Genomic DNA, 26,903 nt, shown 5'->3' on the forward strand with positions numbered 1-26,903 from the left:
GTACATCATATTAGCAATACATATCATACAAAGGTTTCAAAACACAAGCGTTTACACAGTCAAAGGATAAACTCAATCGCCACCATCTTCTCTCCTAGATGACTGACAACTGTAGGTATCATCTTTAGTTTTGACAAACCACTACTGGTTTCAGCTACTTTGGACCATGAGATGCTAAGTACAGTTTTAAAAATCAAGTAATAACGAATCATCGTCCTATGTCTTGTCATTTATACTGTCAAATGATCAGTATTATTTAAAAAAAATATTTTAAAAAATATGCTGGAAACGTAGGTCCTTCAAAATCTGGGTTCTTTTGGGAAAGGGATATGTTGGGAGGGGACACCTCAGTTCAGCTCTAGGAACAGGCAGTCACCTCGAGTGTGATGACAGAAAATTCTCAATAACAAATAATCCCAAGGCACTCTATTGCCTTTCCCATTACAATTAGGCCTCACCGTGGAATTCGACCTGATTAACATTTTGTAGGCCTGTGCTGCTTCAAGAACACTGTGCCAATGATACATGGCAGAGAATTATTGTGCATCTACTGCAGAAAGAGCTCCAACACTGAGTTGTGTTGTGTTATTAAGTAAAATACTGCTATGATTTAACATTTTCTGAGTACGTCAAATAATGGAACTTAATACTTATGATCTGTTTTTATTTACCTTAAAATGCACAACCAACTATACAAAGATAGTTGTTTCAAAAAGCTTGCTTTCTACTTGAGAAGACACAAGAGTTTCTATGAGTCGGAGCCCAGCCCGCCTGCAGAGGTCCTCAGCACACCTACAGAGTCTTACCTGCGAGGGACAGCGCCCACTGATCACTAAACACCCCCCCAGGTGGCACGCGCTTGTATGTGGGCCACACAATCACCACCACCACACTCTGGTGTGTGATGCCTATCTGTATCCCCTTTACAGACAAGGAATGGGACTTGAGCATTAGCCTCTAGGTTTAAAGTGTTCCAGCCAACACAGCATCTCCTTTCACAGACTTATGGAGAACATTAGCTCACCGGGGAAGAAGGAACACCTTGTCCCCGTGCTCTCACAAAGTGACCAACAACACCTGCACTCAGCTCCCGGTCCACTGGTACTGGAATACAATAATGTGATTCTTGTGTTCCTCAATCAAAGTGGTAGTAGAACTGTGATTCCTTTGAATAAATTCTCTTTTATTTGCACACACATGAAAACAACAAGAAAACACCTCACTTAAAAAAAAAAAAAAAAAAAAAAAGGCTCATCCCTCTCTAAGCAGAAAGAGGTTCGGATGAGCACTTATAAATGTTTACTGGTAACAGGAGTGTCCAAGGACTGGATTCCTTCCTTTGTGGTTCTTGTGACAGAAGACAGTGTGAGATGGTAACGAAAGGCAAGAGAACAATGCTGGAATGGTGAGAGTGTGAGGGAACAGCACTACCATGCCAGAAACCCTGGAATGCGTACAATGACAGTTCAGGGGAGAAACCCACTCACCTCTTCAAATGGCTTGCTCTACTATGATGTAAAAATCAGGTCAAGAATGTTTTCATATTAAACCTTTGTAATAGTAAGAAAACTGAAACTCATTTTTCTGAAAGGTCAAGATCTGTGACCATCTCTTTTCAAGATTTCTTTCTTAGAGACAGGGGCTTGCTATGTAGCTCAGGCTGGCCTCCAATTCAAGATCTTTGGATCTCAGCTTACCCAGTTCTGGGAATACAGTGCCACAAAGCCCCATACGTTTCCAGATTTCTGACTGAAGGCACACACAAGATTTTCCTTTTGTTAACTGGAACTAGACTTTTCCATGTTAGTTTAAAGTATTTGCTTTAACAAAATAGTTTCAAATTTTGTCTTATATCAAATTTTAAACCTTCCATGATCTGAAATAACCTTCAAATTTAAAGTTTTGTTTTAAAATCTATGGATAAAGATAATCAAGTGAAGAGCCCTGGATGAAAAGTCACTTGTTTACCTATTCCCCCACACTTACATGGGGGCAATGGCCCTGTCTCATGACCGTCCACCCCGAGGGGAGGACACACAGAAGGTGTGTGAGGTAATGACAACTGTGGGAGAAGATTCGATGTGCTCCAGTAGCACTGTGCTTACCAACTTAATTAATTAGTTAATTAATTCATTTTTGGTCTTTCGAGACAGGGTTTTCTGTGTAGTAACCCTGGCTGTCCTAGACACAGCGATCCGCCTGCCTCTGCCTCCTGAGTGCTGGGATTAAAGGCGTGAGCCACCACATTAATTTCTTTAATGTTACCAACTTGTTTTGTTTCATGCTGATTGCAAAGGTTAAGCTGTCTGTTTCAGTGGTGATAAGAAATGAAGGATAGGGTCTTCAGGCTCTGGGGTAAATAGAGGCAGGTACTCACTCCAAACAGGAGTACTTATGAGCAGTGGCTAGCAAACTCTTGGAGATAAATCTTTCTATTCATGCAGTGAAGTTATAAAGTCCAAAGAAAATCACAAGTGCACACCATTTTGTAAGTTTCAGGTAGCCTAACAACTAGAGACCTCAAAGTTTTGTTCCAAGCCAGAGATGTGCACAGGTGGAAGGTGTGGAGGAAGGAGCAGATTAGAAAACGACATATGATTCAGATCACATTAGAAAGACTAGAAAAAGTCATAACCGAGTGAGGGCTGGGATGCTGGTACCCTGTTTCTCGGTCCATGGGGCCTCCATGCCAGGATCATGCAGTGTAACCTTTGAAGCAACCCTTCATTAAACAAATCATCTTCCCAGACCCGCTCTAACATTCCTTCCCCTGTGTACTAAGAAAATTCAAAATAAAAGTTCATTATATGCCTTAAAGTACAGCCTGAAAAGGGCACTAGAGCCATTTAAAAAGAAATCGGCATGTTTATTATAAATGTGGTATATGCACAAAGTGAAAACTTTCAATCCATAATATTTTTGTGAACTTTGTAAAGCGCTTTATCTGAAACCAATGGCCCACAATATTACATCTCAGGTCACCAACAGTCTCTCCTAAAGCTATACAAGATTCTGAAAGCAAATGTGCGTACACATATACCTCTGAAAATAAGATGGGCTCATACTCAGAAGCATTCACTTCCATTAAGAGAACTGCTGTTAACTATACCTGGTGACACCCTTCAAGTATGAGTTATGTAAAGACTATGTGATGTGAAGCAAGTCAGAGTGCACACAGGGAGAAGACTCGACTGCAGCGGTGAGGTGTGGGAAGGAGCAACTCCAGAAGATGAAACCAAGAGCCAGTGAGAAAGGCCTCAGCTATCCCTCAGCTGTACAACCCTCGCACAGAAAATGCAGTCAGTATTATCAGATATGCATGTAGTATTTTCCAGCCTATGCATTAAAAAAGCTTTCAAGGCCAGAAGTTTCAGATGGATAATGACAGAAATATCTATGAGGAACTGGCTGCTAGAGCTGGAAGTCTGGAATCATGTTAATCAAGAACAAGATTATAACAATTCATTTCACAGACATCAATCAAATTTATGTACCCAACTAGCACGTGCAGATGAAAATGTTTTATTGAGGGCAACTAAGTATTAAGGTCACCTATGAAGCTGTCTCCTGGTAAAGACCAACTGCACAAATCATTTAAGATCTTCCTCAAAGGAACATTGCATTGAGGATTACTTGGCCACAACTCACATTATTTTCAAAAAGCCAAACTTGAAGGGTGGGAAAAAAACTAATAATAAAAAAAATAATTAACTTACCAAGAAGTGAAACAGGTTGGGTTACAGGAGGAGTAGGCAGATTCGTGGGTGCAGCAGGTGGCACAGCAGAACCATACATTTTCGCACTGTCACCAGACTCGGCATTTCCTCTAGCCCCAGAAACCACTGTTGGAATGGGATTTCCAATAGATAAGTCTTTTGTAGTGTCTTCATTTATACCAGCGATAGTGGCTAAGGAATACAATTACATCGACATGTGAAGCTGAGTAATTAGTTATGTCCCGGTCAACAATCTGTAAGCAGACTACAGACCCTCCTATTTGTTCACTTTCCCTCCTACCCCAACGCCAAGACATCAAGTCAACACGCAGGAGAGACATGCTTACAGTTTGGGATGCTCATTGGTGGAGTGTGAGGTGGAGGAATGGACACTGGTGGAGTTATAGGAGGGGGGGGTCCAGGAGGAAGAAAACCTAGAATAAGAAAAGTCTTGTCAAGTTCTGCTGCCATCACTTCATCCCAGAGCCTAGAAGAGTATTCTCAATTCAGTCAGTGTACCTGGTGGCAAATGCATTGGGTTGAATCCTGGGCGCAAAAATGGTGGAGGAGGAGGAGGAGGAACACCAGGGCCAAAGCCTGGAGGGGGGATTCCCATGGGAGGTGTGAAAGCAGGTGGCTGGAGAGCACCAACTACAGGAGGACCCGGCTGATGTGGAGGGACCTGGAAAGAAAATGAAATACATATTTAGCTGCTCTTAAATACACTATCTGTGCACTGAGAAAACAAAAGCAGGTGCTTTTAAAATTTCATTATAGCACTACTTTTGTTAGATCTATTCATACTATATTTCACTGGTGTTGTGACAGCATACAACATGTTTAAAATGATTCCAAATTTACAATTTTTAAAAATTGGGAAATACTGCTCTAAGAAAAGATAGCTGGCAATTGTGTTGTAGTAGAGTCAAGTTGTCTTTACTGCCTTCTTGGTTTCTTACGCTTTCTAACCTGGAAATACGCCAACTTCAAGTATGAGATTAAATGAGTTAACACACATTCAGAGACAGTGCCTGAGACTTACCCAACACCCAATAAATGCAATAAGCCAGGCATAGTGGCTCATGCAATCCTAGCAGTTGGAAAACTGAGGCAGGAAAATGTAAGTCTGAAGGTAGCCTGGGCTACATGGCTAGGCTCTGTCTTAAAACACAAGCAAACAAACAACAGAAGTGACATCACTTCCTTCTCCACAGAGCGGCTGAAGCGTTGAAGCTTGGGTATGTGTATCTGAGCTCAGAACACAACAACTCCCTGAAGAATGAAGGCTCAGCAAAGGCAAAATAACAGATTACTTAGTGGTTTTGAATTTCATGTCTAAGACATTGTAAGTCAGAGCTTTAAACAGCACACATACTTGTGAAACAACCCAAATTTAATTTGGTTTTATTGACATATATGGAAAAAGGTTAGAGTTTATAAATAGTTGTTATATACCAAAATAAAAAAACTACTATGCTCACTCTTTAGACAGAGCAAGTGTTAAAAAGCAGTCTTTCAAACCTTTAAAAGTTTATTAAGTCACCTCCCAATAATCTTACCTGTGGAGGCGGCACTGTTATAGGTGCAGGAACAGGCATAGGAGGCACAGGCACAGGCACAGGCTTAGGTACGGGGGACACTGGCTCTGTGTGGGATGTCTCTGCGCCTCCATTTTGGGCAACTTCATTTTCAGGCTTTTTGGGGATTCCTTTCCAATCTATGAATTATAGAAACATAACAATAAATTTTATTATTCTCAGGTATAACTTTAAATATTGAAATGAAAATTAAAGATTGGAAAATATTGGCCTTGTTAAGGAAATTCCTATGTTTATTTTTAGTAATTATTTAAATTAACAAATAACAGCAGAAATATGTGAGCAGCACAGAGGTTCCATCAGACATGTCCAGTTCTAGCATTTATATTCTCAGTCACTCCCTAATATTAAAAGTAACTCAAGACACCCTTCTACCTGTTTTGGCATCTTGTAGGCACGTAAAATCCAGATAGTTATCTTTCCACTCTGTATCCGGGGCTTAATTAATTGATTAGTAACCTTCTGTCTCATCAATAAAACCTCCAAGGACCATGACTTCTAGGGTCCTTCCGTCTTACTCTTTTTATCCTGGCCAAGAGCGCACACCTGGACACGGTAGGCTCATTTGACGTAAAAGAAATCTAGTTCCATCCCTTAAGTGAGAGCATCTCAGCAGCACCACACTCTTCCTAAACACCCTTTACTCTCACAGCGGCCTTACTACTAATTCGGCACTGGTCATACTCATCCCCACGAGCAACTCACCTTCCTGTCCTATACATATCCATGTGTATCTTCTCTGGACATTTAAATTTTTCTAAAGAAACTATTCTGCAGCATGCATTAAAACATAATACAGAGGCGAGTATCGCCAGAGATATGCAGGGTCAAAGTGGGGTTTAACCACTCATGTCTTACTGGTGCAGCATCTGTAATCAAAGAGCCTGAACCCTGAGGTGCGGCTGGGGCTGACGAACGTCCCATTGCTCAGTTTGTCCCAGTGATGTGCAACTGGAGACTAAGCAGTCTGTTTGCAGGGTAGAGTCATACTAACGAGGAGCCTCACAGTCCTGACAGGGTCTTTCTTACCAGTGCCTGTATCTCTCCTACTAAGCTTATATAAACACCACCATAGCCTTAATTGTCAACAGAGAGATTGGCTCATAACTGGGACTTTAAGATCACCCCAAATTTCTTCCTAAAGCAAAGAATAAACTTCCATTTGATTTGTCACGTGACAATGAGCTGCTTTACCTGGGTTAAGAGTATCACTGTCCAACATTCCTCCTTCACAAAAGCTCTCCAGGTCCTCAGGTTTCACTTTGTCCCACGGAATGTAAGTAACACCAAGTTCAACATCCCAGTACTGTTTATAATCTGCTTTTATTCCTTTGTTTAAGGCCCAGGCAATCTATAATCAGCGCAAATATACAAAGAAAGGAAAACAAAAGATCATAAATCCCCAGAGTTGACTATTCCCCATCACTCAACTCATCAGGACGAGGCAGCCAGAGCAGGCTGGCCTAGCTGTCCCTGGATATTACTGAAGATTCTCCTTGCCATGGGATCAGTGGCTCTGTCTTCCCGCGTAGTCTTGGGATAGAAATCTCTCCACAGCCAGCACAGAACAGAAAGAACAAGTTCATCAAGGAGAAACCCAACATGCCAAGAAGCACTTTGCAGTCTAAGCCTACAGAAATGGCAACATCCCTTTTTCAGTATACACCAGGGCAGAACAAGGTGCTACCTGCAGGCAACACTGAACTCGACTCCTCAGAGGGTGGCTGTCCCTGGGCTTGTAAGTATCTTTACCTCTGCTGATATTTTCCACAGTTACTTCTAAGAAGAGATGGCAAACCTTAAGTTGTAGAATAACCACATTTTCATAATAAAATACTTTACTAGAAAACATCTTTAGAGCACGGAGTTAAACCAGACAGACGTCGTAACTGCATGCCGCAATCCCAGTGTTTAGGAGGTAGATGAAAGAGCTGACCAGTTTGTACACACACATGCACAAAAACATAAGGTGGCTGAAGTATAGCTAAGTACAGAGTGCTTGCCTAACAAAGGCCCTGGTTAAATTCCTAGCACTTTATTTAAAAAAAAAAAAAATCCTATCATTAAGAATTTTAGTTAGGCGCAGTGGTACATATCTTTAATCTTAACATTCAGTAGTTAGAGTCAGACATATCTCTGTGAGTTCGAAGTCAGCCTGGTCTACAGAGCAAGTCCCTGGACAGCCCGAGCTACACACTGCCTCAAGAAACAAAAAACAAAACAAAACAACTATGTTAGCTTAAAATAAAATGAGTCCTAATGGCATATATATCAGTGCCTTGCTTAGCCATCATCAGAGAAGCTTGTTGCCATTGACAAGAAGTAACAGAGACCCAGAGTCTTAAATGGGCTACTACCTTCATTCACCAAACCTCCCCTCAGGGTTCAGGAAGAGAAGGTGCAAAAATTTTAAGAGCCAGAAAGGATGGATTAACTCCAAGGAAACAGTACTGACACAGATGAAATCAAGAGACGAGTAGCATGCACAGGTCCTGCCCAGGTTCAAGACAGACAGGATGCCAACACTGAGACAGGAAGCTGACACAGGCTCTCACCTCTAACCAAGAACTTATTGCAATTCATACTTGCTTGCAAAGGAAAAATTGGTTTTTCCCAATGGAGCCTCACTGGATCTAATGCCCTCCCTCAGGCAGGCCCCATGCCCTGCAGTAGATGGCCATCACAAAACAAACTTTTTTTCCCTCTCTAACTGCTCTATTTGGCCATTTTTATCTCATTAACTTCTTTCTTCTGTTTTGATTTCTGGGTTTATGGAGGGCACAATGTTTTCTGTGCTTTTTCCTCCTTGGTTTGTTGTTTTTTTGTTTTTTTTTGTTTTTTTTGTTTTTTTTTTTAAAGAAAGAGAAACAGCATGGAGTTAAGGAGGCAGGACGGGATCTGGAAGGAGTTGCAGGAGGAGAAAAGCTTGATCAGAATATACCGCATAAAGAAACTCAAAGAAAAAATTTTCAACCAAAAAGAAACTAAGAAAAATGTCACATAAAATTTTACCAACTAACCTGTGATTCTGTTTTAGGAGGTAGCTTTTATGCTTCAAGCCATTCCCAAATAGCAAAATTATAGTTAAAAAGAAAATCCCCAACAATAATATAATTCTACATTAAACTCTTTTATAAATGGTAAAAATGTACCTTTATGGATTTCTGGTTCACTTTATAGTTTCCTCGGCTCAGTTTCTGCAGGGCACGGTATGCATCTTGCCTATGAACCATAACGATATAGGCACAACCCCTGGGAGGAATCATCTGTCCAAAATATGTCAGTATTACAAGAGGCAAGGACAAAATCAAAGAACAGGATAGAGCATTAAGCCCCGGCCATATCCCCTTCTCACCCGAGCTTTATAGCATGTACAACGCGTTAGCCCCAGCACCGTCACTGAAACAGGTAAACCTGCTGGGTTAGACTCACTAAGTTGGCACTTCAAGTCTGATCTTGATTAAATCATGCACATCTTATTACAGACTTTTTTTAGAAAGGCATTTGAACTTAAGCACAGCTTTCTGAGGAACAACGACTGCAGGAACAGCCCAGCCCAGCCTGTGCATCTTCTGGTATACCTCAGACTAAAGGCCTCTGTTTCTAACACCTTACTCAGCACACTTAAGGTGAATAAATACTCACATTAATTGATTCAATTGGACCAAACTCTTCTAAGAGACTGGCAACATCCTGCTGAGTAGTCCTTTTGTCCAGCTGTCCCACCCATAGTGTGGTACTACAAACTAGAAATAAATTAGTGATTAAAACACTCATTTCACCCTGAGCAGCACTACACATTATTACGTGTCATTACTATATGACATTACAATGCCAAAAGTTTAAATAGGAAGTCCCATTTATACATTATATAAATTAAATAGACCTAAAAATGTCCATGAAACCCCAGGCTCCAACAGCAATAACAGTCATTAAACATCTTAAACCCACAACATGAAAAAATGATAAAATTAGGTATGAAGAAAGGTTCACTATTTACCACTTGCAGTTTCTGACTTGATCTGAGGAAGGCCTTTTTGTCGCCGTTCCCTCTCTTTTTCCCGATCCCGTCTTTCTTGAGATCGAGACCGAGGTGAGTGCCGGCGCCTGTCCCTGGACCGGGACCGAGAACGCCGATGGCGGGATCTCCGAGACCTCGAGCCAGACCTAGATCTTCTCCTTTTCGGTGACCTAATACATTTTCATTAAGGAGATTAAAGGAAGAAGGGAAAGATGAACATATTAAGTTGAAAAAAGAAATATAATTAGGTGAGTGAACGTTTGGAGCTATAAGAACTGAGCAACACGGATGCATAGATTAATTTAAACAAAATCAGTAAGGCTGGACTGTTTTTAATTGTATTCTCTGTTCAACATCTCTAACACTACCCACAATTCCATCTCCATGGTTCTAGAAGCCCATTCTCAGTGCTAGAAAGACTGCAGCTACTTTACCTTTCTTCTTCGAGAACAACTCCTCTTTAGCAATTAAAAACACAATTGACCTGTGACCTAATTTTGGTATTTCCACTTTTCTTAGTGTAGAACTTAAAACTCCTGTAACACCACAGACTCATGGGTACTAAGTCAACTCAAATGTAACATGAATAAGGTGACTCTAGATTTGAAAAACATTTACTTTTTGGAGCATCTTGTTTAGACAGGGTCCTTCATGTATGGCAGGCTGGCCTTAAACTTCTGATGACTGAATGTTGAGATTACAGATGCACAACAGCAGACCTAAGTCACACAGAGCCTTGGCACACCATGCAAGTACTCTACCAACTTATCTACAACCCCAGACTCAATTATGAAACAAAATAAAAATCAGTAGGTGTACTGCTAAATTCAAGGCCAGCCTAGCCTACATATTGAGTCCCATGCCAGTTGGGATTACATAACCCAACCAAAAACCAAAAACAAAACAAACAAACAAAAAGAAAAAAAGGTAAAAAAGAGCATCCACTTTGCGACCTTTGCAGTTTCCTCAGATGCACAGAGCTACAACTTATCCTGTAAGTTACCTGGATGCTGACCTTGATCTTGACTTTCTGCTCTCAGGCATGTGCCGTTTAACCTCTGGAACACAAGGCTGTGACACTTCCATTTCCTGAGGGAAGGAAGGAAGGAAGGCGGGAAGGAAGGAAGGAAGGCAGGAAGGAAGGAAGGCAGGAAGGAAGGAAGGAAGGAAGGAAGGAAGGAAGGCAGGCAGGCAGGCAAAAATGAGAAATTTAGAAATCATAAGGGCAAGAGGACAAAATCTTATAAATACTAATTCTTTTGTTATTTGGACTACTCCTGGGTCCTACTGACCAGCCACCACCGAAGGAAAAACAAAACCTTTCACATGGCTTGCAAACTAGGGGTAAGTTTTTTCTTGAGGAAGCTACTTTGTATAAATCACGTATCATTTACAAACACAGACTAGCACAGAAAACTAGGTGCCAGCTGAGTCTCTACACTCTAGCTCAGGCTCACACTGATAGTATTGTTGTGTGGACCTTCCACTAAAATCTTGGAGCACAAAGTACAGAAAGTTAATGAGTGTCTGAAGATCTTCATCATACTGAAAAAGTAAAACAGCACACAAATAAGAAGGAATGTGTATTAAAAAAACAACACAAAACCTAAGAAATCATTACCTGCTGATGTGACTTTTGTGAAAGGGGCTCATTTTGTGGCTGAAAAGTAGGTTGGAAAGTTGGTTGTACTGATGGAGTTGGAGGAATTCCAGGCTGAGGCATTCCGGGCTGTGCCATCCCAGGCTGAGGCATTCCAGGCTGTGCCATCCCAGGCTGAGGCATTCCGGGCTGTGCCATCCCAGGCTGAGGCATTCCGGGCTGTGCCATCCCAGGCTGAGGCATTCCGGGCTGTGTCATCCCAGGCTGTGCCATCCCAGGCTGAGGCATAGGAGGAAATGGAGGTGCAGAGAGAAGTCCAAATCCTGGCATCTGTCCATTAGGAGGAAGTGGGACCTTTCATTTTAAAGAAGGGTAAGTCTATTTTAAGTAACAGCAACCAAAAAAATAATTTTGAAGTTATCTCATATAAACTTCAATAAATTTTAATTGAGAAAAGCTACTTGATTTCTGTTCCCCAATCATCATTACATTTTCAAGTATGACATAGATGACAAGTTCTACAACTCATTCAGATTCTGAACAGTGATTTAAGATACAAATTTATTTACACAAGGCAGCAATGACAGGCTAACCTTAGCCAAAGAGGCAGTCAATTGCAAATGGTCTTTCTTCAACTTTTAACAGTAATAATTAGCTTTTTAGAAGAAAAAAATGTGTCTAAGAAGTGGTTTTTAGATTGCTGGGAAAAAAAATATTTTGTTTGCTAGGTGTGGATGGTATACACGGAGTGCCATGAGTTGGATACCAGGCTGGTGTACAAACAGAATTCTAGGACAGACAGAGCTACACACAGTAAGACCTCATCTCAGCAACAAGCATAAAACAAAACAACAAACAAACAAACAAACAAAAAACAAACAAACAAAAAACCAAAACTCTTACAGTGTAGCCCAGGTTGGCCTAAAGTATAACTCTCCTGTCTCAGTCCCACAAATGCTGGGCTGTGTGCCAACACGACGCCCAACTAAGTGTACTAAGTGTAAAATTGGAAGCATCTTACCAAAGGGCGTCCTGACATCATTAACTTTTAAAACCACAACCAAAACTCACAACCTGCTGTTCCTGCATGCACAGTTCCAGCACCAACACAACTAATCAGGTCACAAAATACCTTTCTGAGTGATTTATAAGCGCTCAGAAACTGCTGGTAGCATGTGATAGTATGCTCTTGTATTTTCTTCATATTTGAATAAACTTCCTCAATAAGCCATTAAAAACCACAGCAGCAGATACATGTCACCAAATGAAAAGAATGCTCTGGAACCAATGCAGAGAAGAGTCTAAGGATTCATCTGGGCTCCCTTTTTACACAGTGTCTCCCAAGGCTGGCTGTACATGGAAATCATTGTTGTGTTAAAAATCAAACAGATTCTCTGGAATGATTGTAAAGGGGGGCACAAGCTCTGTGTAAAGCCCTGCCCCTACTTTAGAGTCATAGAAAACTGCGCTTACAATATTTAGCAAAAATAAATCTGATGACACAATTTCTAGTGTCCTGTTAACTCTCCAGTGGGCTATATATGCTTTTGTTAAATAATCCAAACTATCTATACTAACATGAATAGAAAATTCTCTACAGCAGCCAATCATCACAGCACACAGGAAAGAGACTTCCAGTAAAGGAGCAGCTGTGTGACTAAGGAGTTTCTTTAAACAGAACTGTAATGTCACGTAATTATTTTAACTAAAATACATATTATTATTAGATGAACATATTATGTTTATAAACTTGTAATGAAAATAAAAAGCAACTCAAAATAGTTGCCATTCCATCCCCTCTCACTGGAGCTGCAGTTCTCCTTAGTAAATTACATAGTAACAACACTGCTCAGCAGTACACAAAAGTCTGGGAACAGATCCTGTTTATAGGCTCAACACAAGGAAACCGCCTGTACCTGATGATGCATTGCATCCTGCTGCATTCCCATCATCCGAGGTTGAAACTGATCCATATTCTGATGCTGTGTGTATGCTGGCTGCTGCATGCCATCTCCAGGATATCCACTAAAACAAAGGGACTTTTATTATTCATTCAAAGCACTTAAGACTCTAAGTCACATTTAGGTTGTACAATGCCACTCAGGAGTCACAAGTAGTCAACAAATATTAATACAACATAAAAGCCACATTTTAAAATTCTAAGGATACTATTCTGCTAAGAATTTTGTAAAATATAATTTTATAAAACAAAGACCACTTAAATGTGTTTGTTGCTTAGAATCTGCTTTGGAACTGTTACCAACTATCAACAAAATACAATTAAGAAGAAACTCACACAAAAAAAAAAAAGAAAAGAAAAAGAAAAAAAGAAAAAAAAAAGAAAAGAAAAGAAAAGAAAAGAAACTCACAATGGTGCCTGTGGAGGAGGGGGAGAGGTGGCAGAGGGTACTGGCACAGCAGGAGCAACCGCAGGTGTGGCCACAGCGGGTGCAGGAGGTGCAGCAGCAGCAGGGGCCGCAGTGGTGATAGCAGCAGCATCCTCTTTCTTTGAGTCTTCCATAGCCTCTGGCTCATCATCATAATCAAATCTATCAAGCAGCTTCTGTAATATGTATGACAACATTCCATTTTAAAACAGAATCATTAAAGAAGAAACCTGCCACCATGTTGTGTACAGTTTCTTTTTCTCCTGTATGTTCTGGGGAGTTTGGTTGAAAAGACAGACAATTTTGATATAAATGCCATGTTAGAAAACATACAACTTCAATCACTATTATAAAAAGCGTCTTCCCCTCTAACTATCTGCTTATTTTGTAATATACTTTTATCAGTACATTTATCTGAAACACCCATTTGCTTGGACTAAACTTCTGCAAGCATGTAAACAGGTGCATGCTTTCAGGCAGCTGTGCTGCAGACTCTATGCCCATAAGCTGCTCAGTCACAAATACACTCATACAACGAAGGAGGAGATTATAGTGTAAGACAAGGCCAGGAGAGTCTCTCCAGCCGCTTACTGCAACAGCTTCTGTCTCAAAACTTCACAGCTCACTCCAATTACCACAAACTTTCATTAAAAAACCAAGCCTGTATAATCCATACATTCATGGAACTACAACAAAAATTGTAAAATAAAACTTACTGGGCCAGTGGGATAGTTAGGTAGGTAAACTGCCTGCCATGCAAGACTTACACCTTTGAGTTCTATCCTTGGAACCCAAGCAAAGGGGAAAAAAGACTCCACAAAATTGTCCTCTGACCTCTACATGTATGCCATGGCATACATAAATCACTCCCACATAACTTTTTTTAAAAGATAAAGCTTATTAAAAAGAAGGAATGCAGTACACTAAACAGCTACTGTGGTTTCTTTTAAAGACATTATATAGATATTTTGCAATCATAAAAAATCTACGATATGGGTCTGATTTCATACTTTATGAAACGAAGGCTGGGGCTGAGCAGACTTTTCTTCCCAGCTGTGCCTGCTGTGCTCGTGGGTCCCCACCTCAAGTTCTAGCTCACATTTTCAATGCTCTTCTGCCTAGAAACTAGTATACATAATGAACAGATTACTATGTCACAAAAGCAAGGGCTTTCCTTAGACAACACAGTACACAGAACTACACCAAGTGGAAAGTGTTTGGTGACATAGCAAACTTCTTTGTAAAAGAGCAATTAGTATTTTTAGAATATAATCTATACTTTAGACGCTTTGTAGTTTTGCATTTTTATAGTATTTATGGTATCAACAAGATTTTCCCCCAGTTTTAATATTCATACATACTGATGTAGTGAAAGACCTGAAGCAAGTATAAACATCTCTAATTTATAAAAAAATTTTTTTCAGTGGTTTAGAGGAAATGGAAGCTCCTAGTGTCTGTCTTAAACAGACTTTAGTCAACTGAAAGAGCATAGAACATATGAGCACCGCGCCCCCCCCCCCCCCGACTTCCTACTTCAGGTAAAACCAGCAAGAAAAGGATTCCCACCACTATGGTCTATTTTTACTCAGTATTTCCTACCACTGGTATAAGAAGTAAAGTAACAGGAGCAGATGTTGAAGAGAGGTTGTCAAGTTAAGTACTACCTAGAGACTCCAAGAGAACTAAGTAGAAAGCTAAACATTCAATACTGTGACAGTCACAGAATATTATAAACACTAGTCTTCTCTTTATGGCATTGTTAACCAAATTAAGTGTTAAGTAACACTAAAAAAGACTAGGAATCCAATGATAAATGAAATAGCAAAGTCCCTAAGGTCTATACAAAGTGTCCCAAAGCTAAAGGGATCATTTACGACGGTATCCACCAGACAGGTATGTGGTGGCGGGTAACTGTAGTAACTTGTATATCTAACATAGGCACCAGTTGTGAGGTCCAATCTAATGAAATGTAAGATACTGTAGCTCAAATGTCATGTGACCAACAGACCTGGGGAGTAGCCAATCACAGTCCTTGACAAGTAAGTGGGCCCTGGACACAACCTTTCCAACAAGAACTGGGGTTTCCTGAAAAAGCCTCCCAAGGATCAGCGGCTGGAAACCCTACCGAGCTTCTCATCTGCTGCCCTTTGGAATGCTCTCAGGTAGGTTCACACTGCTAACTCTATATGGATTTACAGCCTGCTCTTCTACCTGAAAAAACAAGTACACAAACTAAATTTTTTAAGAAAAATCTCACAGAGCTGCAGAGACAGCTCAGCAACTAAGAGCAAGGGCTGTTCTTCCAGAGGATTCAGTTCAGTTCCCAGCACCCACATGGTGTCTCACAACCATCTATAACTCCAGTTCCAGGGACTCTGAGCCCCACAGGAACCAGATATGTGTTACTTCAACTGTTAAGATGCAGAAATAAACATTGCTGTCATAAGGCAGTGTCAAAAACCAAACAAGCAAAAACCAAACATGAATGTAAGACTTTATAGTAAATAAAAAAATACAGAGCACATTAGCTACTTAAAAAACATACACGCTTAACAAAACTCTGAGTCTGTGAAATAGACCACTCCACAAGGACTAAAGAGACAAACATAAGACAATGGAGAGATTTCCAAACGAGAACGGGGTTAATATTTAAAACTACCTATATATAGGGGGCTGGAGAGATGGCTCAGAGGCTAAGAGCACTGGCTGCTCTTCCAGAGGCCCTGAGTTCAATTCCCAGCACCCACATGGCGGCTCACATCACAATCATCTGTAACAGGATCTGATACCCTCTTCTAGGTGTGTGAAGACAATTACCCATATAGATTAAAATAAATGAATAAACAAACAAGCAAGCAAGCAAGCCGGGCGGTGGTGGCACATGCTTTTAATCCCATCACTGGGGAGGCAGAGGCAGGTGGATCAGTGAGTTCGAGGCCAGCCTGGTCTACAAAGTGAGTCCAGGACAGTCAAGGCTACAGAGAGAAACCCTGACTTGAAAAACCAAAACAAATTAATAAATATGTTGTAAAAAGCTATCTATACAGGAACTTATGTTCACCTGTATGTGGAAATAGACCCATAGGCACACACCCAAACACATCTTTTCAAAGCAGTCTGGATAGCTTCTTTTTGTTTTATGTTCTGTCTCTCCTACACACACACACACACACACACACACACACACACACACACACACACACACACACACACACACACACACACTCCTTATCCTTGTGTGTGTGGAGAGCACATATGTTCATCAACTGTTCTTCGTCTTATTATTTGTCTCACAGACTTGGTTAAACTGGGTGACCAGCAAGCTCCATGTAGCTTTCACAATGGATACTGTACCAACTACGCCATCTATCTAGTCCTTTTTACCCCCCTTTCACTCAAAATGTAATGCAGTCTTTTTAAAAACTAGTAGTTTAATCACTAAGATAAACTAATAGAAACTGGCATTTACCTACCATGTTGATTATTAATACCGGTGATAAAATTTGTATGTATATTAGACAGAATCATAAACTTTAGATACTGTGGAATCAAATGTGTCGTTTAATACTATGATTTCAGACTTTCTCTATGTATCTATATATACATCTATCTATCTATTTAGATAGATATAGTTTTTTTAAACTGTAAAACTAGATAAGAAATTTTAGAAAATCATAATCCTAACAAAAACACACATGAAAGAAGGCTGCATTGTGAAACCCTACAGCACACCCACACCCCTGGTGGCAGTGTCGTAAACATGATGGCTAGGTTCCCTCTGAGAGGCTCCGCACAGGCTCATGCACAATACTTGGTCCCCTGCTGGTATCATTTTTGGGACTTGGTAGAAATTTGGAAGATGGTGAGTAAGTAGCTGTAAGGAGGCCACTAGGGCCATACTTCTCAAAGCGTCATCTGGTCCAGGGTCCTCTCCCCTCCCCTTTCTCCCTCCACTTTAAACTGAAGAGGTTCATCTGCCATGTGGTCCTGCTGCAACCATAAATTCAACTCTCTGACACCAAGAACCAAAATAAATCTCTCCTCCAATTTGTTCTTTTGGATATCTGGTCACAGCCATACAGAAACAGAGTTCCTAAGGATGGCAAGGCCCACAGACTAAGCAGAAAGATGCTGGAAATCTCCCCAGGACTCACGTCACAGACATGGTAACTACAGTTATCATAGTAGCAGCAAATGTCTATCAGAAGCAAAATAGATAACCTGTGATGCCTTGCCTACTGGAATCTTAGTAACATTCATGCTGAATGTAGCCAGACCCAACAATAAAGATCAAAACAAAAGCACAGGCCCACAGCATATAACCTCTGGAAAAACATACAACAAAACACTAAGCATCGTTGCTGGGTATGAGTGGGGCTAGCGAAGAATTTCTTTCTGTTCACTTTTCTTTATTCTGTAAACGTTCTAATAGCAAGCCTGCGTCACACATCAGGAAAAAATAAACATTTTGATGTTGAGGAGGGAAACTCATCAAACCACAAACAGAGCAAGCAACCCAGAGAAGCTGAGAAAGAGAAGCCCACAGCCCACGCTGAGGAAGACGGGGCGATGTGAGAGAAGCATACCTTGTCAAATGTAGTTTTTTGCTCAGGTGGCTGTGTAGGAGCTGTCTTTAACTGAGCTGTGATAGCCTGAACCTGAGCCATCACAGCACTGTCAAGGGCGGGAGACTGTGGTTTTGGAGGTTGTTGAAAAGTCTGAAGGATCTGCTGAAGCTTAAAGAATGGGAAAACCGATAAACCACACAAGAAAGCAGCATCGTCAAAGTTAATTTACTAAAAAGAGAAGAATCTTCAGAGTGACTGAAAATAGCAGACAATAAGTAAACTGGGAAGAGCACCCAACTTTACTACTGGTAAGGCTTGTGAATGGATACATTACGTTGTGTATTCCTTATGGTTAAGGTGTATGCTGGCAATCCCAAAGATACAAACAAGGCTCAAAGAGAAGAGAAAACACATGGAATTCTAACAGTAAGTTTTCTAGAAATACAGAAAATTTCACTCCATATAATCTTGAGTCAATCAGAAATACTAGACTTGTGAACACCACCTGCCACTTCAACAGCTCTCAAGGTCTTTCAAAGAATGATCACTGCTTCCTTCTTCTTCACACTCACATTCCCTCATTAGCCCTGACGTGTTACATTAGCTCCCTAGTGAAGGCTACGCTGGATCAGAGAACATGTTCTCCTGTTGTGGTGCACAGCGGAGAAGGCACAGGAACAGCAGCAGCAGCATCTAGCTCTGTGAGCACCTGATCAGCGGCTTACCTGCTGGCCTTGAGTTGTCTGAAACAGTTGAGCCACAGCAGCAAAGGCATCAGGGCTGGGCAGCTGTGGTACAGCAGGCATGGAGTTTGTGGGAGCTTGTGGAAGTTCAGAAGAGCCTTTTACTGGGGGTGGAGGCGAGCCTAAAAGAACAAAGTACATCAGGCCTCAAAAGTCAACATACTTCTCTGTTAAAATGCCTTTCAAGTTTTGACGCTAAAACAAAATTTTATCCAGTTTAACATACAGCAGAATGAACTGACTGGTTGCTAAGGCACATAGTATATATAAAAAGCGACAAAGGGCCAGGTGTGGTGGCGCACGCCTTTAATCCCAGCACTTGGGAGGCAGAGGCAGGCAGATCGCTGTGAATTCAAGGCCAGCCTGGTCTACAAAGCAAGTCCAGGACAGCCAAGGCTACACAGAGAAACCCTGTCTCAACCTGCGCAGCTCCCCTTCCCCCACCTCCCCGCCCGGCTAAGAAGTGACAAAGGGCATATTCCTATTTGAAGTAAGAACACAGGAAGAAAATCTGTACCTTCCAAATACAAACTCAATTATTCTTGCTATGGGAAAGTTCTACCAAACATTTCACACCCAGAAACTCTACTCTTTAAAAACAAAACAAAACAAACAAACCAAAACTTGTCTTTTGTTAAAGACTCAAGTTTTTCATACAATCCATTCTGATTATGGTTCTCCTCCTCAACTCATCTAAGACCCTCCCTACCTCCCCTCTTATCTGAACCTACACCATTTCTGTCTCTTGTTGGAAAACAAGTAGACATCCAAATAATAATAAAGTATGATAAAACAAAAGCAAACAAACAGAAGAAAGGCAGAGATGTCAGTGTACTTGCAAGAGCTTTTCAGACATGCCACTATACCTTCATTGTTGGTGACATTTTCAGCTATGGGAGCAGCATTACTGGTTCCTGCTGCCATGTCCAAAAGAGGCTGAATAATTTCAATTTTGAACACTCCATTTTTTTGCCAAAGATTTAGCACACGAACTATTTTACTCTGTTACATGCAAGAAAATGAAGATACAATAAATATTATAGAAATAAATTACCATGATTTTAAAGAGAATTACTGTTTAATAAGGGAAAAAAGCCTAAACAACTTTAATTAACCTTTCCTCGGTGGTACAGTCTAATGGGGGTGGGGGGTGGGGGTAGAAGCTCAAACCAGAATATACGCCTAGCAAATGAAAGGGGAACTGAGTCAGAGGCCCAGGGCCCTAGCACACTAAGATAATAAATAAATAGATAAGTAAGTCACGTTTCCTTTTCGGTTTCAGTTTCTTTAGTAATTCAGGAGACAAAAGCAGCAGGTTACATGAGTGTTATGTTAGCTTTGTGATTCCCACCTACTTAAGAGTGCACTTAAATGTGCCTTTCATGTTTCTTCTTTCTTTCTACATTTCACAGTGTGTGTGCACGTGTGTTGGAGTCTCATTGCAGATTAATATCGCTTACATGCCTGTATGTTGGAGAAGAACAATTCTGGGCCTTCTAGAATAAGCAGCAAACTGAGATAAGTATTTTCTCTACCACAGAGTTGTTCATCATCCATTTTTGTAGCTGAGGCTGGCCATTACTAGCAATCTTCCTACAGCTACTCGCTGAGTGCTGAGATCAAAAGTACCTGCGTGCCTGTGTGCCCAGCTCGCAATGTGTTCTCTAAAGTAAGATAATGCTTCCTGAACAAGCCTTTTTAGCTTCTTTTTTTAAAAAAATGTATTTTATTAATTTATTCTTTTTAGCGTCTTTTAACTGAAGAATACTTAACATGGGATATATCTTCTCTAGAAAAGTTTAGTGTAAGACAGAGAGCTATTCATTTTAAGTACCATGTTGTTTGCCTAACGGAGGCTTCAGAGCTGCTCCTGAGCAATCACTGGCTGCCTAGACTCTATCTGTGGTCCCTCCTGTAATCCTACACTACAGAAGTCCCTGTGCAGAGGCCACGTGCATCTGCCATGTCACAGGAAGTAAGAATAGGAAAGGACCACTGCAGAAAACTGAACTTAATTCAGGAGTTCACTCAGGAAGATATTACTCAGTAATAGAACACGCTTCAAATAATACCAATTTAAACATAAAAAGAAAATAAAACTCAACAAAATTCCAAAATTTTAGACGTTATAAACCACACCTTATCTTCAGATGGACAAAGATATAAATATTGGAATGTAGCAGTTATATTTTTAGAGAATCTTGGCCCAAATACATCTTTGTCAGTTCCAAATTGATGACGAGACTGTCTCACAATGGAGTCAATGACATATAATCCTGGAACCTTGTATTCTGGTTTACACTGCAAGGGTAAAGATACAAGAATTAGTGTAAGAAAAGCAAAATCAGTGCGTGCAGGGGAGGGGGACACACCTTTAAGCCCAGGTCCCAGAGGCAGAGGTAGGTGGGATCTCTGAAACCCAGTCTTGACTACTTAGTAAGTTCTAGGCCATCCAGGGCTACACAGTAAAACCCTATCTCAAAAACCAAAACAAATCTGACACCCAATATCTCACACAAATGCAGCTGACAGATCCATTGTCCGCTGTATAGAAATTACAAGTGTTCTCGCCATTTAACTGACAGTCAGACTTCAAGTCTGTACTAAGTCACATTTTTTGACACTTCAGGTTCCCAGGGCTTTGTTTTCCCCCACATGCCGACTTCCTCTCCAAAACTTTCTGGAGGCCATTACCAATGTACTTTACTATAAATTCAGTTTCTATGACTCTCTAATTCAGTAATTTTCACCTTTTGGGGTTACTAAAAATACTTTTAAACATGCTAGCTTTACTTCTATTTAAATATGTAGCAGAGAAATAAAGAGTAAAAGGAAAGGTCATTTGGGTCTATAAACTTGGCAAAGGAAACAAACAATAGAAAAACAGGCACTTCCATAGAAAAATGGAAGACAACTACTTTAGCAACAAAGATCTCTGTGATAAAGAAAACAACAAGCAAGGGCTGGAGAGATGGCTCAGTGGTTAAGAGCACTGTCTGTTCTTCTAGAGGTCCTGAGTTCATTTCCCAGCATCCACATGGTGGCTCACAGCCAGCTATTCTGTGATCTGATGCCCTCTTCTGGCCTGCAGGTATACATACAGATCGAGCACTCATATACATTAAAAAGACAGAAAACAACATGCATGTTCATTTTCTTTTAAGATTAGCTACTGAAGCATTTTTAATGCAAAGTAAAAAACTAGAGAGATAAGCACATACTGGCTAAATAAACCATAGTAACAATTACAGAGGGTTTCTCTGCAGAGGTTTATAATACACTCAGTAGAAAAGCAAGTCAGCAACCAATACTGTATCCATTTTCCATACAAATGTGCACATACATAGATTCACATGACATACTGTAGTAACTGGAGGCAGAGGCACATGTGCAATTACATGTTTCCCATTTGTTTCTTTGCCCTTTGATCTGCTACAAGCAGCTTCTAACTGACAAACACCTACTATGAGCTTCATGGCACAAAGGCAGATCAATCGATTAAGACTCCAAAGACCACCACAGTGGCGGCACACAATTTTATTCCCAGCACTTGGGAGGCAGAAGCAGGCTGATCTTCAAGTCTGAGGCCAGGCTAGTCTACAGAGCAGTTTCAGGACAGCCAGGGCTACAGAAAAACTGTCTCAAAAACTCAAGTTTACTACATGAAGATATTATTCCATAATATAACAAGTAATGGAACAAAAAAAAAAAAAAAAAAAAAAAAAAAAGATGCCGAAGACCATTCTCAGTTCTGTATTAAGATAGACATGCTAAACACACACACTTTAAGACAACACTCAACCACATGCCTAAAACAGGTTTAATTGTGATAGAAACAGGGAAGACCAGGAAAAGTAAAAGGTAGCTTCATCTGGGGCTGGAGAGATGGCTCAGAGGTTAAGAGCACTAGCTGTTCTTCCAAAGATCCTGAGTTCAATTCTCTACAACCACATGGTCGCTCACAACCACCTATAATGAGTTCTGGTGCTCTCTTCTGTTGTGCAGGTGTATATGCAGGCAGAACACTGTATACATAATAAATAATCTTTAAAAAGCAAAACAAAAACCTAACTTCATCTGAAAATTTCACAGCAGAGTGGATGGGGCAAAGGATGCAAAACAGGCAGGCCCCTTAGGCTGAGGAAGGACACTGACAGAAAACAATACTCACTGCTCTCAGCTAGGACAGAAGCCACGTGCCAAACTTCTTGCCAATACTCAAAGAATAGCAGTGATATGAAGAAATATCTTTTAAAACTTCTCAATGCTAAAGAACAATTCAGTGACTATTTAAAAACACCTTTATTGTGTGTGTGAGTGTTCTGTCTGTATGCTTAAGCACAATAACAAAACAGTTACCTTCTTGATGAATTTTTCTACGATCTGAACAACGTGCTTGTAGAGCTGAAAAAGAACGGAAAATTAGCCATTTTACACATTTCTACATTTCCCACAACTCAAAGCCCCGAAAATTTCAATTTAAAAAATTAGCAATTAACTCAGCTGTTAGATAGTTCAAAAATCAACAAGTGCAAAGAATCTCGAGAAAGGAATTAATCAAACCAAACTACACACTTCTTGGCAAGGCTCATGTCCTTTCTTACTTGACCACTCTTCACACAGGAACATATGGGGCTATTTCAACAGGGTCAAACTAAGCAATCCCATTTCAGTACTGTGCCACTTACTAAAGTGTGATCGTGAGTAACAAAGCCTGGAAGAAGACTAGAACACCTCACAGCTCATGTACAAGGACTGGAATACAGGAAAAGTTCTATGAATGGATGCCACAATGCAAATACACAGTATTATCAAAAGCCTTTAGCTTAATTACAAGATAAATTCTGATGTGTGACAGTAATATTTAAAAATTCAAAAGCAGAGCCAGCAAGATGAGTTGAGTGGGTTTGGGTGTTTGTTAAAGAAGCCTGGCAAACTGAACTGGATCCCTGGAACCCACATAAACTGGGTCTTTACAAAGTGGTCTCTAACCTCTAAATGTGTGCCATGGCATGCCCCATCCCTGCCACCAGTAATAATTAGGCAACTAAAAAGATTTCTAAATTAAACATTTTATTCTTACCTTAATAGCTTTAATAGCAGCTTTAGTAATGAGAATCATCTTTGCTCTAGAGATGGGAGGTTTCATATCCATAAGTGAAAAGAGCTTAAAAAACAAGAAATAAAAATAACTTAAAAGACAAGGTAAATGCAGGTTAATTCCCCTTGTTTTACAAAGAAATTTATACCTATCAGCCAAGAGATCAACAACCTTTTATAACTAAAATCTGTTGACTTGGCCCCATGTCCAACACCACTAACTTTGGTCCACATCTGCATCGCTTAGGAAAGCAACAGGGAAGATCACATCCAAGGGGAAAAAATGAGTGCAGAGGCAAAAACAACAAAAATGTTACAAAAGTAACCAACAAAATTAGTATATCAAAGGACTAAAAGCCACAAAGGGAAACAACAACATGCCTGCTCCTGGACTGAGTATGTCGATAGAGTGATTTTACCAATGTTTAATGTAATTTCAGTTCCAAGTCTTACTGAGACTTTGGAGAACTTTCAATAACCCTAAGGTTCATTTAGATAAACATGTAAAAACTTGAACAATAAATTTAAAATACCATTATAAAGTTCCAAATATCTGTAATGATAGTGTGAGAATTTAAAATTTCTTCATTTGAAACCCAGGCCACCACCAATAGTCAGAACCATTTAATGCATCTTTACAGCAATCAGGTAATATCATGATGCCAAACACACAATATTCTTCCCCCAAAGACTAAATCCAACTATGATATTAATAATCTGAGTCCAAAAGGGTTATAAACATAATCCGGAGATTAAGTGTTATAGGACTATATGCACTGTATTAATTCAAATGCTGAGTCTGGATTTCCTGTCTTAGTATGTTGTAAGCATTGTTCTCCATCACCTTCTGATTGGTCAAATAAAGCGCTGAACAGCTCGTAGCTGGGCAGGACAGGAAAAGATGGGCAGAAAGGAAAAGGGAGAGAGAAAGGGAGAAAGGGAGAGCTCACGCACGAGAGCCAGTATTGACAGAGTCTGCCCAGCTTGTGCCATCGGCTAGTAACAAGTGTAACACTAGGTCTCTGTGTCACTCCTTGTGCCGTCGGCTAGTAACACGTCTAACACTAGGTCTCTGTGTCCTTCCTTGGAAGCAGGTCTAGAACAACCGCACACTCACGTTTGGCATCATGTGGGGCTCGAACCCATGACCCTAAGATTAAGATTCTCACGTTCTTTCAACTGAGCTAACTGAGCTTCTTAGTCATTAAAGTCTGAGAATAGGTTGAGATTGTTTGCTTTACTGGAGAAAACTGCGGGAAGCTTCGGAGGGAACCAGCTCCTAGATGGGTCAATTGGTCTTTTGCCCCATGCCCAGGTCAGAAGATAGAATTACACCTCAGGAGCGGCAGGGACCTCCATCAGAGTCCCCTAGCTTTGCCCTGCCCAGGATGAGTGCCAGGCGTGGTAGTGTACAGCTTTAATCTCCTTGGTACTCAGAGGCAGAGGCAGACAGATCTCTGTGAGCACTAGATCAGCCAAGGACAGAGTTCCTGTTTCAAAAACACTGGGGGGGGGGGGGTGTTGGGGGGTGCGGTGGAGAGAAGATGGTTCAACAGCTCATGGACTGAGTCTGACCCCTAGAATCCATACAGAAAGTGGTGCATGGTGGCTCATCCTTGTAACCTCGGGGCTAGGAGAAGCCAGACAGGCTGGACATTGTATGACACTTGAAGTTGTCCTCTCTATGTACACATGCATCCAATCACTCATTCAATTTTTAGGCAGCACTCACCCTAAGCCTAAGAACTATCTGAAGAGCCTAAGACTTGTCACCTGCCATACCTAAAACCTGTCAAACACATTTCAGAGGTTTCTGAGCATTATCCACCATCTACAAGCCATCTCCATTTCCTTCCAGCTAACACTGTTTCATGTGTGTATGTGCCACCATACCATACTGACTAGACAGCATGACATCCGTCTCTTCCTAGAATAAGCCTTCCCACCTGGCAGCCTATCCTAAAATTCACAATTTCATGGTTCTTTAAACACTAAACCTACACATATGCAGCAGTTTTGGAGAAGGCATGGGAGGCCAGATCAACCAATATAGGGTCCAGACACTAATCAGAAAAGGGTGGACATTTCCTAGAAATGTTAAGAAAATGGGGACTGGAGAGATGACTCAGAAGTTAAAAGTACTGGCTGTTCTTCCAAAGGACCTGAGTTCAGTTCCCAGCAACCACATGATGGCTCACAACCATCGATGGTGACATATGGTGCTCTCTTCTGGGATGCAGGAAGAACATGTATACACAATAAATAAATCTAAAAAAGAAAGAAAACGCAAGAAGCTGAGCTATGCTGCACACCTTTAATCTCAGCACTTAGGAGGCAGAGGCAGGTGGATCTCTGTGAGTTTGAGATCAGCTTGGTCTACAGAGCCAGTTTCAGGACAGCCACGGTTTCACAGAGAGAGACCCTGTCTCAAAACACCAAACAAACAAACAAACAAAGAAATAGAAGAAACAATTTAAGGTGTTTCATACCAATTCATTTTCTGAAGAGATTCTTTAAAAACAAACAGGGAGCACACTGCTCCTCCAGAGATTGAGTCTGGTCCTAGCACCCAGGCTGTGTGGCTCACCAGTGTAAAACGGTAGCCCTGTGGGATCCAATCTCTTCTGTTCTGTTCTGTGTGCACACACACACCCCTTTTCTTAAAAAGTAGAAAGGACATACTGATGGGTAAAGCTATACAAATCAATCAACTAAGACACATTTAGCTATTTTAGCTTAAAATCTCTAAAAATGATTTATAACATACAGCACACATTTACTGCGCTGCAGAAAAGTCAATGCATGGATCTCAAGAGCATATTTTATTGAGTCCTAAGCTAGTGTTTCTCTAATGCCTCATATTGTATATAGTAGGTAATTTCAATAGTAAGCAAGCTATTACTTTCTTAAAAGTCCAAAGAGCATACAAGACTGCTACTGCTTCCAAATCAAAGCCCAGACAACCACACAGCAACAGTCAATATCCAGGCAAAGAGTAACAAGAGATGCATACGGAGAAGGGCTCCTTCCACACCTTGCATGCATGAGGAAGCATGGTGACCTCATCACCTCTGAGAGAAGCTTCACACAACTCTTAGAAAGGTTTCATGTTTTAGAGGATAACCAAGAAATGAAACTAAAATTTGTCAAATCTAGTTTGTTCTAAAGTT

General features: G+C 40.7%; 1 protein-coding gene across 1 annotated transcript in view; it reads right to left on the minus strand.

The window, feature by feature from the left end:
• The window catches only part of Scaf4 (SR-related CTD associated factor 4), a 58,663-nt gene that overhangs the window by 10,719 nt on the left and 21,041 nt on the right, over positions 1–26,903 (minus strand). The window contains exons 2-19 of the mRNA XM_051150238.1: positions 23,717–23,800; positions 22,993–23,037; positions 20,773–20,934; positions 19,500–19,635; positions 18,616–18,755; positions 17,909–18,058; positions 13,305–13,498; positions 12,852–12,960; positions 10,957–11,289; positions 10,339–10,424; positions 9,315–9,505; positions 8,960–9,060; positions 8,467–8,580; positions 6,509–6,665; positions 5,276–5,433; positions 4,236–4,398; positions 4,064–4,150; positions 3,717–3,908 (exon numbers count right to left, since the gene is read on the minus strand). Of these exons, the coding sequence (XP_051006195.1) occupies positions 3,717–3,908; positions 4,064–4,150; positions 4,236–4,398; positions 5,276–5,433; positions 6,509–6,665; positions 8,467–8,580; positions 8,960–9,060; positions 9,315–9,505; positions 10,339–10,424; positions 10,957–11,289; positions 12,852–12,960; positions 13,305–13,498; positions 17,909–18,058; positions 18,616–18,755; positions 19,500–19,635; positions 20,773–20,934; positions 22,993–23,037; positions 23,717–23,800 (2,602 nt within the window). The remainder of the gene's footprint in view (positions 1–3,716; positions 3,909–4,063; positions 4,151–4,235; positions 4,399–5,275; positions 5,434–6,508; positions 6,666–8,466; positions 8,581–8,959; positions 9,061–9,314; positions 9,506–10,338; positions 10,425–10,956; positions 11,290–12,851; positions 12,961–13,304; positions 13,499–17,908; positions 18,059–18,615; positions 18,756–19,499; positions 19,636–20,772; positions 20,935–22,992; positions 23,038–23,716; positions 23,801–26,903) is intronic.

The sequence above is a fragment of the Acomys russatus genome, chromosome 8 (assembly GCF_903995435.1).
Source record: "Acomys russatus chromosome 8, mAcoRus1.1, whole genome shotgun sequence".
NCBI lineage: Eukaryota > Metazoa > Chordata > Mammalia > Rodentia > Muridae > Acomys > Acomys russatus.